General features: G+C 46.7%; 1 protein-coding gene across 2 annotated transcripts in view; it reads right to left on the bottom strand.

Moving 5' to 3' along the window:
* Drc3 (dynein regulatory complex subunit 3) overlaps nt 1–12,643 on the bottom strand; it is a 42,628-nt gene that overhangs the window by 20,774 nt on the left and 9,211 nt on the right. For both annotated transcript variants that reach the window (XM_031354378.1, XM_031354379.1), the window contains exons 4-6: nt 11,290–11,406; nt 9,449–9,615; nt 3,812–3,958 (exon numbers count right to left, since the gene is read on the bottom strand). In XM_031354378.1, the coding sequence (XP_031210238.1) occupies nt 3,812–3,958; nt 9,449–9,615; nt 11,290–11,406 (431 nt within the window). The remainder of the gene's footprint in view (nt 1–3,811; nt 3,959–9,448; nt 9,616–11,289; nt 11,407–12,643) is intronic.

Here is a 12,643-nt window from a genome sequence, read left to right as displayed (position 1 = left end):
CGTGTGCACATGACTGTCATCTACCATACCCCGTGTGCACATGACTGTCATCTACCATACCCCGTGTGTGCACACGACTGTCATCTTCCATGCTGCCAGGTACCCCCACCGTCCCCTGCTCAGACTTGAGATGGCGTTGTTTGCTGTATATACAAAGTTTCTTGCTGTTATAGAAACATAATTGTTTAATTTCAGAAAACAAAGACTTTAAACATTTTGTGACCATCCTTCTTTGGTACATAAGTACCACCAGTGTAGTTTTTGATTGTATTATGTTAGGATGTTTGGTTTTAAAAAATGCTATTTGGGGGGCTGGAGAGATGGTTCAGTGGTTAAGAGCACTGGCTGCTCTTCCAGAGGACCTGAGTTCAAATCCCAGCAACCACATGGTGGCTCACAACCATCTGTAATGACATCCGATTCCCTCTTCTGGGATGTCTGAAGATAGCTACAATGTATAACATACAACTACAGAATACATAGGATAAATAGATAATTTTTTTTAAAAAAGAGAGAATTAGAAAAATCAAAATATTAACCAACTCTTAAAACCATTGAAGAGTCTCTGCATCTTGCAGTTTTTTTATCTAGTCAAGATTTAATATTTGTTTAAGATAGGATCTCTGCATAGCTCTGGCTGGCCTCATGATACAGACCAGGCTGGTCTCAAACTCACAGAAATCTGCCTGCTTCTACCTCCTGAGTGCTGAGATTAAAGGTACCTGATCTTCATCTTTTTTTTTTTTTTTTTTTTTTTTTTACATTTCATTTACTGTGTGTATGAATGTTTTGCCTGTATGTATGCATGTGTACCATATGTGTACCTAGTGCCTGTGGAGATCAGAAGAGAGTATCAGAGCCCCTGAACTGGAAAGGGATCCAGGTATAGATGGCTATGATCTGCCATGAATGTGCTGGGACCTGAATCCAGGTCCTATGCAAGAGCAAGTGCTCTTAACCACTGAGCCATTTCTCTAGCCCCCAATAATATTTAATTTAAAAAACTGAGATGTATTATTTTTATTTTGTGTGTATGGATGCCTGCATGTATGTCTGTGAAACCACCCGCATGTAGTGGTTGTGAAGGCTAGAAGAGGGTGTTGGATCCCCTGGAACTGGAGTTACAGATGGTTGTCAGCCACCACTGTGCAGGGACAAACCTGGGTCCTCTGGAAGAGCAGTCACTGCTCTTACCTGCTGATCCATCTCTCTAGATTTACCAAGATTAATTAAATTTTTATATAAAAATAAACAAGTACCTTCATCTTATTAGTATGTAAATGTGCTTTTGTGTGTGTGTGTGTGTGTGTGTGTGTGTTTGGGGAGTGGGTGTATATGTGGTACACATGTGTGTATAGAGACCAGAGGACAGCTTTGTTTCTCAGGAGCCATCCACTTTGGTTTTTGAGACAGGGTCTCTCACTGGTCTGGGCGGCTTCCAGGGCTCCTCTTTTCTCTGCCTCCCTAGCACTGGGATTTTCAATGTTTTACCATAATAATTCATTCATTTTCTGTGCCCTTACTCGTGTGTGTGTGTTCACATGCTTGTGCACTGCATCACAACATCAGGTCAGAGGACAAATTAGGAAGTCAGTTCTCTCTGTCCACCATGTGGGTCCTGGGAATTGGATTCAGATGCCTTAACTGGCTCAGACATCTTCCTGGACCATACCTGGCTTTTTAAATGATTTTATTTATTTTAATTTTATGTGTATGAGTGTCTGGGCTGAATGATGTCTGTGTATTACTGTATCACACGCATGCAGTGCACACTGAGGCCAGAAGAGGGACTTGGCCTCCTCTAGGGTGGAATTACAAGTGATTGTGGAGCTCCCCATGGGTGCTACAAACTAAATCAGGTCTTCTGGGACAATAGCCAGTGCTCTTAACCACTGAACCATCTCTCTAGCCACTCATACTTGGCTTTTTAATGTTGTTTCTGGAGATCAAACCTGTGGCAAGCACTTGACCTGAGTGAGCACTAAGCTAGTGACTTTGACAAATGGTAAGATTTTGGTAGGCAGTGGTGGAGCATGCCTTTAATCCCAGCACTTGGAAGGCAGAGGCAGGCAGATTTCTGAGTTTGAGGCCAGCCTGATCTACAGAGTGAGTTCCAGGACAGCCAGGGCTACACAGAGAAACCCTGTCTCAAAAAACCAAAACAAACACAAAAAACAAACAAACAAATAAAAACAAAAACAAACAAATGGTAAGATTTTATGTGTACCAAAGAATTGATCTTAAAATTCTTTACAATTTATTACCAATAACTGTTTCATCAGCATACCTATTTACCCACAGTCATGTACATTTTCTCAGGCAAAGAGGGTTTACAAGAGGGAAACAGTGTAAGAACCTGCTCTGCGGACAGAACTGGGTTTAAAGGTAGTGCTTGTTTGCTTGGTTGGTCTTTAGTTTTTTTGAGACAAAGTTAAGAGTAACTGATGATGGCCTGAATCTAGCTCAGACTCACTCAAACTATTGATCCTCCTGCCTCTGTTTCTTAAGTTCTGAGGTTACAGGAGTGTGCCACCATAACCATTGGATTTAAGAATCTCAGAATTAGGGCTGGAGAGATGGCTCAGTGGTTAAGAGCATTGACTGCTCTTCTAGAGGTCCTGAGTTCAATTCCCAGCAACCACATGGTGGCCCACAACCTTCTGTAATGACATCTGATGTCCTCTTCTGGTGTGTCTGATGACAGGTACAGTGTACTCTTAATGCATAAAATAAATGAATAATTCTCAGAAGTAAAACTCTCAGAGCCAGCCGGGCAGTGATGGCGCACGCTTTTGATCCCAGCACTTGGGAGGCAGAGGCAGGTGGATTTCTGAGTTCAAGGCTAGCCTGGTCTACAGAGTGAGTTCCAGGACAGCCAGGGCTACACAGAGAAACCCTGTCTCGAAAAAAAAAAAAAAAATCTCAGAGCCAAACACTACACATCTGTAATCCCAGCACTCAGGAGTTCAAAGTTATTCTTGGCTGGATTGCATGAGACTGTGGTCCCGCCCATGCACACATACTCAAAGAACAAGAGAAATACTCAGGTTCATACTGTAGGTGGGGATGGGGAAGCCACTCTCTAACTTTTCTTATTTCTGTGAACAGCACGAGACTGGAGTTTGGAAACAAGCTTGTCCCTCAGGGCAGGGCTCTCTATATAGGCTGTAGGTATATATAGGTAAACATTAGGGTAGCCCTCCACTGTCCAGATACTCTTTATGGCAAGGGAGAGGGGACAGAGGCAGGAAGTAAAGGACGGACACACACACACACACACACACACACACACACACACACACACACTAGCTGGCCCAGCATGGGGCTGAATGACCAACTTCCAGGAGCCAACTCTAAGATTAACTGTAACTGACTGGGAGACTCTTGGTGGGTTGATTCCCTTGGTTGCCAGCTTATGTGTGCTCCCAGAAAGATGGGGATGGGAGTGGGGCCCTCCCAGCTTGGAGTAACAGCCTTAAGGGTATTGCTATGGGATGGCTCCCAGGCTCATACAAGCTTGGGTTGAGTCTGGGCTGGCCCTGCCACCAGCTCATGATCATGACAAGTTACTGTTCACCTTCCTTTACTCACCTCGAGTCTCCACCTGGAAAATAGACAATAGCCCTGGGTGTTATGTAGGAGTGACCTAGGCCTGGAAATGTATTGGAAATAAGCCTTGGGAGCCCATTGCTGGAGTGGTGTGCATAGGGGGGAAGTGGCTCAGCCAGGAAAACATGTTCTCTTAGTCATGGATGGGGAGAACTTCTCACTGTCTCATGATTCCCACTGAAAACAGAGCTGGGACACTTACTGCCTGCTCATCAACGCGCCGGAAGTCCAGGTACACGAGGTCAGGAAGATAGGCATAGATGAACACCTTGTACTCCTCTGCCTCAGAAATAGGATTCCCAGCTAGACTGAGTGTTCGCAGGCATGGGAACTGGCGCAGGTAAATGACCTGGGGAACAGGAAAGCAGAGCTGCTTTTCTTGTTGCCCCAAGAACAGCATACAACAGCATCTCCCCTCTACACTCTTCCTGAGTCCAGGTCACCTTCCATACAGAGAAGTGAGAGTTTGGGGCTTCTGAGCCAGACTCCAGTCCTGAGAGTAGCCACAAGCCTTCAGAAGAATCCCAAGTGCTCAAATCCCAGCTGTGGGATTTAGGTCACATGAGTGGTCTAGTGTATGAGCCTTGACTTCCTCCTCTATAAAATGAGCAGAATGACATGGTGTGTCATCAGTGTCATGAAGGCTAAATGAAATAAGCTATGAAAAGCAGTCAGCAGCAGGCACAACAGCCCCTGGATGAGTGGCCACTTAGAACAGGGTGATGTGGGGCTGGAGAGATAGCTCAGCGACTGCTCTTCCAGAGGTCCTGAGTTCAATTCCCAGCAACCACATGGTGGCTCACAACCATCTGTAATAGGATCTGATGCCCTCTTCTGGTGTCTCTGAAGAGAGCAATGGTGTGCGCATACATAAAATAAATACATAAATCTTTAAAAAAAAAAAAAAAAGAATAGGGCAATAGAACCACATGAACATCCCAAGTCTGTTAAATGGAGCTGGATTGCTGGCTCGCCTTTCGTTCACTGGACAACAGCAAGCAAAGCATCTCACTGGGTGTCATTTATTTTTCCTATGCTTCAGTTTTAGTAAAATGGGGAAATCAACCAGTTGGCATGACAACTGCTTGCATGACAGCATCATTGGAGCACAGACCCTGCACTGTGCGCTAGACAGGAAAGGTTTCTCATGGCCTGTGCATCAACTCCTGCCTCCAGATTCCTGCCTGGAGTTCCTGCCCTGACTCCCTTTGATGATGGACTATGATGTGGAAGTGTAAGCAACTCTCTCCCTAAGTTGCTTTTGGTCATGGTGCTTTATTACAGCAATAGAAACCCTCACGTAGACAACATCCCTGGGAGCAGGGAGGGTGCACATTCCAAGAACCCAAAGGTCCTGAGGCAACCGAGGGCTTGGCACAGCCACTAACAGCACTCAGCCAAGATTGCTGCAGAGCAGTGAGGAGGGGACAGGTGGAAGGATGTGAGCTATATGGGAGAGGCTGGTTCCTGGAACACCACAGGCTTTCAGCAAGAATTTAAATGTGCTTGCTCTAAGAACTGCAAAGCCACTGGAGTCTTGTTTATGGAGGAAAACAGTATTAGGTTTATTTTCTAAAATATTTTTTTTCAAGAGCCCTCTTTAATGTCTTTTAGCCACAGAGAGAAAATGTTGCTGACGAAATGTGTCATAGCAGATGAGAGTGAGCAGGCTGCCCCTTCACTGCATGGAGGAGGGGTGGGGTGGGGTGGGTCTGTAAACAATCTCAGCTCACAAGAGAAATCTGACAAAGATGCACAACGTCCTGTGATCTAGCAGCCCCACCCCGGGAGTTTACCTTACAGATGGGCTGGTGCAGATATAGAGGACCCTGTTCTACTGCATCCTGCTCATGGACACATGCTACGACCTGCATGCAATGTGTGCAACACCCTGCATGCAATGTACCATCTAGAAACAACCTTGACTGCTACCTTAAAGAACCAAGGTCACGTGATGGAGGGATCCAGCAGAGGAGTGGATCTCCTCTCTGCTATGCCAATACTCATGCTAAGTGCTGACTGGGGAAGAGAGGGCTCAGTTGAAGGCCTGGACCAATGTGACAGTCACACATGTTTAAAAACTGGATGCATGGAAGGATACTCATGGACCTTAGAAGAAGCCTATGGTTTGGGAAGAGAAAGTAAAACTGAGGCTTCTGTGCTCGGAGTTAGTTAAAAACTTTTCTGGGTTTTTAATGCAATCAGCAGGTGCTAAAGTAAACCTAACAAATAAATAAATCACAAAACAGCAGGCAGTTAGATGTCAAATAAATAGGAAAGAGTCAGAACAAAGATACTTAGCATTGAGGCCAATGCCTAAGGAGTGTTAGTCACAAAGAGCAATACTGCCTGGTTAGGTGAAGAGGATCCACCGTCCCTAAGGTCTCCAGATGACAGTCCTGGGGACACCTGGCCTAGGTATTTCAGATCTCCTGCAGGCTCTTTCTCTTTCTTTGGAGATAGGCTCTAAGTGCATCTAGAGTATTAGCAAAGAGCACCCCATTGGAGAGAACAAGAAGGCTTCATCCTGCCAAGGTGCTGCCGGGCAGCATGGCAGAGTACTAAAGGCTCTGCTAGGAGTGGGGCATCCTGACATAGCCGCTGGAACCTCTCTGGCCCCTTTTGTCCAGGCCTGGGGAAGGCCTCAGCTTCGTTAAAATTTTCAGTGTCCAAAGGATGAGATATGGGGTGCAGGACTTGCTAAGGCAGAAACTGATGCTAAATGCTCAACAACAGGGTTTGAAGTTGGAAGAGTTAGGTCAGTGCCGGAACATGGACCTTTTGTGTGTAAGTTCCTGGATCATGTCCCTAACAGTGCTAAAACAGAAATTAATTTTTAAAAAGAGAAGAAGAAAATAAAGAGGAAAGGATAAAAAAATAAAGATAACAAAAACAAGGGGGAGTCAGGCAGTGGTGGTGCATGCCTTTAATCCCAGCACTCAGGAGGAAAAGGCAGGTGGAGCTCTGAGTTTCAGAGCAATCTGGTCTATAGTGTGAGTTCCAGGATAGCCAGGGCTACACAGAGAAAGTGTATCTGGAAAGAAAAGAACGAAAAAAAGAAAGCAAACAAACAAAAACCAAAAGGGCTATTTGGGGTTAACTCAGAACCTGAAAATTTCTGAATGACCATCATTTTCTGTGTACCTACTATGTGCCAGGTCCTGCATTAGGCATTCAGTAGCGTAACTGATTTGGTCTTCACAACAACCCTGGGGTCTACTATTGATCACATTTTGTCGATGTGCCAATAGACACACAAAATTCTAAGTCACTGGTTCAATGTCAGGCAGCTGGTAGGTGGCAGCTAACTTGGGCTGACTCTGCTAGTCACACCTTACTTGGCCCCCCTGCTGGCCAGCAGGAGAATTCCTTATCTCACAGAACAGAGGACTGACTGGATAATTGGAGCTTGGATTTGGAAAGCGTTCTGGTGAGTTTAAATGCTCTGAACTGTTGTAGATAGCAAACCTCTGAGACTATACGACCTCTGGGGTTTGGCCCTTCCAGGAGGACTTCATACTAATAACAAGTCAACGATTGATTTACTTTGCTGTTCACTTAAGCTGCCCAGCTGGCCGTGTTCACACATGGCATGGTCTGGGGGTAGGAACAGAGCCTTCAATGGCCTTGCAGACTAAAGGAACACTGATAGCAGAGAAGAGACTTCTTCTCTCTTCCATGTCATATATAAACAAGGATGCTATAAGGATAAACAGCCCTGAGGACATGCTAAGGATGTGGGAGCCCAGAGGTATAAGGAATCGATATCCCTTAGGTCCTATTGACGAGCTCTCTTCTCTGCCCTGCCATAAATCACACCACAAGTGCCCTTGTTTGCAGCAGATGCTTCAGCCAGGACAGACTTTTCCTGGCAGCATTCCACCTTGTCATCTTCTGTGTCAGCAAGGTCTCCATGTCCCCAGAGGCTCCCCCACAGGCTGGGCAGGAGCTAATCTGCATGGAGTGACCCTAGCTGCTTGGGGACAGAATTGAAGGTCAGTGCCTCAGGCGGGCTCCAGCAGTTAGGGAGTCTCATCTGGAAGGTGGTCTGGATATTCTGGGGGCCCAGTAGAACTAAGTCCCCACCATCCTAGCAGCAATCTCAGCAGCACTCAAGGCTGGCTTTCCCTTTCCCCACTAGATCATTTTAGTTGCTTCCAGCCAGCCAGAGACCAGCTTTCTGTTTCTTTCAGGCAGTGCCTTTTAGGTGGCACTACCCTTGATTAACCATTCACGTGACTTACCAAGTCTACCCTAACAGTGGTGCATTTCCCTCCTGTACATAGTTCACCCGTGGATGTGCCAGAGCACAAAGTCTCCATGCTGACACTTCTCTAGATGCTGCTGTCCTCAACTTGATCTCAGCTCCCAGGCTGCTCGCACATCCTTGACTTCCATGCAGGTTTCCCAGGTGCCTCTCTAGCTTCTGCTCACATACCTGATACTAAGAAGCCATCCTCCTTTGGCTGGATGGAAGGCTCTCTCTCTCTCTGTCTCTGTCTTTCTCTATCTCTATCTCTCCCTCTCTCCCTCCCTCCCTTCTTCTCTCCTTTCCTCCCTCTCTCTTTCTCTCTCTCTCTCCTCTGCCTCCTGAGTGCTTGATTAAAGGCATAAAGGCATACACCACTGCCATTGCCCAGTGGGTTCTCTCATCTTTCAAGGCTCTGGAATCAGGTTGACTATCATCCCTTACCTTCTCTAGCAAAGATATCAGCCACAACAGGCCTCTGCATGCTAACCTGCTCCTAAGCTGAGCGCACACCTGTAACCCAGCATTCAGGTGGTAGAGGTTGGACAGCCATGACTTAAGGTTTACAATGGGAAACCAGACAAGGGAGAAGGGGGGTGAGTGGGAGAGAGAGAAAGAGAGAGAGAGAGAGAGAAAGAGAGAGAGAGAGAGAGAGAGAGAGAGAGAGAGAGAGAGAGAGAGAGAGAGAGAGAGAGAGAGAGAACAACTTGCTCCAGCCAGCACCAAGTACTTTTATTTCTCACCTCCCCTAGAGCCTGGGCTGACAGGTTACTGCCACCTCTCTATTGACAGGTGAGAAAACTGAGACACAGAAAGCTTGTACCTCACTTGGACTCATGTCTGACAGGCAAAGTGAAGACTGTGTTACCTCTAGGGTTTGGCTTTGATGAATAGACTTGAATATGGGCAATAACTTGGTGCCTTGACTCACTCCTGTTCATGTAAACCATTTGGATACACAGTTAGGACTGAAGCCAGACCAACGGATTAATATATGTGGAAATGGAGTCTTGAAAGGTACTAGATAGCCCTGGGCTGGTGGCTAAATGGGAGAAGCTACAAAGCCACTGCTACCATAGCCCTCAGTGATTGTTAGCAGAGTCTCAGCTGTATCTCCCTACTGTGAGCCCACTGTGATGGGTGCTGGGCAACCTGCTGTCATAAGACACATGTTGGCACCTAGATTGCTCTCCTACCATCCACAGAGATTGCTTCATTGTTATTTGAGACCCTAACTTGCTGTCACATCTGTCTAGATAATGAGGTTATCCCCCAAAAGGATCGTATATTGCCATCTCTGTCTCACTGAGCATAGGACAAATGCCCTATATCCAGTAGGTTTGTCACATGAACATGAGACTCAGAGCAAGTATACGACCACAGCTGAGGCCATGAAGTCTGGTATCCAGAGATTGTTTTGTTGGATTAAGCATGGTCTTTCAATATATTCAAAGCCCTTGTGGAATAATTTGGATGTTTGATCTTTCTAGGAAAAGGGCATACTGTGTGTCTACCACCACAGACCTTGGTTTTGGCACATCCAGAGGCCCTGCGGTATTTGTGGCATGGGTCTCCAGGCCTAGTACTCACATTCATCATGTTGCCAATCTGGTTGTTGCCCAGTGACAGCACCTGTAGCTTCACCAGGGCTTCTAGAGAGTCTATCTTGGAGATCCGGTTATTGGACAAGCTCAGGTCCTCTAGGTTGACCAGGGTATCCAGGCCCTCAATGGCCTCGATGTTGTTAAAGGACAAATCTGCAAAAGAGAAGGACTCCGAGGGGTCCGAGGATACACTGCTTGTTTAGAGGAGGGACAGTCCTGAACCAAAGCCATCGGGCTGCTTTGAGCTCTTGGGAGTGACACTTAGCTAAGGAGCTGGTTCACTGTTTGAGGATTCTAGGAGCATTAGATGGTCTCTTTTCCTGATGTGCCCTATCTGCCATATACCCATTCCTGCCAGCTCCCCTCTGACTGGGAGGTCTTCTTAGCCCTTTTGGCTCTGGGATGAAAACACGGAGGAGCAGATCTACAGTGGTGTTCTTGGGGGGTGAGGGGCAGAGTTGTGAGATGGCCTTTCCTTTATGCTGTGAATACCCTAGCAAGGCTGCTTCCCATCAGTTTAGCATTTCCGTCTTCCAAGTAAGCGTTCCCTGCATGTTCTCTGACAATCTTTCTCTTCCATCAGTCAGGAAGGAGAAGCTTGGGCCAGGATGAGGGTAGTGTGGCTTGTATTCAAATCTCCCTCTGGGTAAATAGGCAAACAGGTGCCCTTGTAGAACTCATGGATTTACTCCAAGAAACAAGTTGACCTGCTGGATTCTGGGTATTGATCAGAACCTGGGTTGGCATGGGCAACCGTCCTGATGTCGAGCGACTGATTTCACCTCTTGTAGTGACAGGTGGTTTTTCACCGTGCAGATGGACCAGGAACCAGTGTTAATGAGTACTAGGGTACAACAAAGGGTGCCTGAGCAGGAGCTCTGGTCCCCATAGTCAGACTGGCTCCATCTGCTTCTGCCACCTGTAGGCCAGTCAGCCTCTTGGAGCCTCAGGGGTTGCCTCTGTGAAGTGTCCCCTTAACCCATGAGTTGGGTTACTGAGGCTCCCGATAACAGTGCAAACACATCAGAAAGTGCCTTGTAGATTGAGAACTATATTGATGATGGCTCCTGGAAGCCTGGCAAATGGAGGAGCATGTGTTTTGGGATGAGACAGGGGTGGGGTTAGCCTAGCACTGCTGCTGCTTGGCTGTGTTTCTCTGAGCCTTACCATCAACTAGGATAACAACAGCCATTGAGCATCTCTGTGGAGGCCAAACAAGACGTGTCAGAGGAGCTCTCAGCTTGTCCCCCTTTTGTTCTTTAGATGTTCCCTTGCCCCTCACTAGACGGGGAAGCACCTAAGAGGCCAAGCTCCCAGGGGCCTTGGCAGTGAGGTCAAAGTTCTAGAATTAGACAGAGATTGACAAGGGAGCCTATGGCCCTCATTTAACTTGTCACCACCTCAGCTTGTTCACTGCTATGATGGGGATGGTGCATGAAACCAGGAAACTCACGTGAAACACGTGTAGATCACAATTAGCACATGGCCATGGTTTGTGCTCATTGTAATGGCCAGCTGTCCACCTGTGCCTGTGTAAAATGCGGGTCCATGGCCGCCCCTGTGCCCACTAGTCTGAGAGGTTAGCAGGTGGGATGGAATCATCTGTTTAGTATGCAGAAGCACATCCTTGTCATGCTTTGCCCACCATAAGCCCCAGGCTTTTAACAGACTGTCACTTTCTTGCTCCTAACTGACAGAGCATTTCTGCTGTGCCTGGGCTAACAGGCTGGTGGCTGAGTGTCACAGCGATTATTCTGCAGGGAGGTGATGGATGTCCTTGGCAGTGGGCCACCTTTAACAAAAGGCAGACACAGAGCCAGTCCTTACCAAGCCAGACCAGGTGTGTGAGATTTTCCAGGCCCTCGATCCGCTCAATGATGTTGTTGTTCAGCTGCAGCTTCTGCAGGTTCTCGAACTGCCAGAGGTTATCTATGCGGAGGATATCTGAAACAACCAGAGCGCCCAGATGTGACTGAGGCTGGAGCTTTGTGCCAGTGCCCTGAAGGACTGAAGTGTACTCATGTGGGGCTCTGAAACTCTCTGCCTTCCCCAGAGTACCAAGGGGAGGAGCACCTAAGTGTGAGACCACCAGCACTGCTACCCAGGGCCACTGGGAAGGACCAAAGAGGTCTGGTGTGGCAGGGCTTGCTAAGCAGGTGTCTGTGGAGGTGAGCTGGGCCTTCTTGGGGCAGGAGACTCACTCACACTGCCCCTGGGGCAGGACTAGAGCTCTTAAGGAAACAGGGCTACCTTAGAACACAGACAAGCTGAGGCCAGCATTGGGGGAGGGTCACTCAACTGGCTTTACTTTTGGGTAACATTTATTGGAATATTTACCATCTGTGCCTTTTGACCTGCAACTAACTTCCTCTCTTTCTTTCTCTTTTTCTCTTTTTCTCTCTTTCTCTCTCTTTCTCTCTTTCTTTCTTTCTCTCTCTCTCTCCTCTCTTTCTTTCTTTCTTTCTTTCTTTCTTTCTTTCTTTCTTTCTTTCTTTCTTCCTTCCTTCCTCTTTCTTTCTTTCTTTCTTTCTTTCTTTCTTTCTTTCTTTCTTTCTTTCTTTCTTTCTTTCCTTGAGTTAGAGCACTATATAGTCCTGACTGACCTGGAACTCACGATGTAGACTAGTCTCGATTCAAGCTTCACAGAGATATACCTGCCTCTGCCTTTCAACTGCTAAGATTAACAGCATGCAACACCACACCAGCTAGACGTGCAACTTTTTAAAAAAAAAAAATTAGTCTCTAGACACATCCTAGGAATATCCATAGGTGTATGAAAGCAGAAAAGGGCAGTCACTGGGGCAATCACTCTCGAAACAGAAAGACAGGGCCCAGACAGCTTGGCCGCAGAGACCCTGCAGTCATGACGCCCCGTCCCAGCTGTTCTTTCCCCTGGGTGTGTTGTGTGGCTAGAGTTTGGTTTCTGTCACTGGAAGCAAGAAACCTTCTGAGTAGTATTTAAGTATAAATAAACCCACATTGAGTATGTAAAACACAGAGGTCAGGTGAACCAGTTCTGTGCTTCCCAGCTTTTCCCATAAGCCCCACATAGCTCTGTGGTTGTGTGCTCCTTTAAAATATATTTGCATTTATACTTATTCCAAAATTTAAAAAAAAACCTTAATTTTTATTTTATAGGTATAAATGTTTTGCCTGTATGTATGTGTATATGCCATGTATG

This window comes from Mastomys coucha, unplaced genomic scaffold (genome assembly GCF_008632895.1).
Source record: "Mastomys coucha isolate ucsf_1 unplaced genomic scaffold, UCSF_Mcou_1 pScaffold5, whole genome shotgun sequence".
NCBI classification, from domain to species: Eukaryota; Metazoa; Chordata; class Mammalia; order Rodentia; family Muridae; genus Mastomys; species Mastomys coucha.
This window is presented reverse-complemented; position numbering and strand designations above follow the sequence as displayed.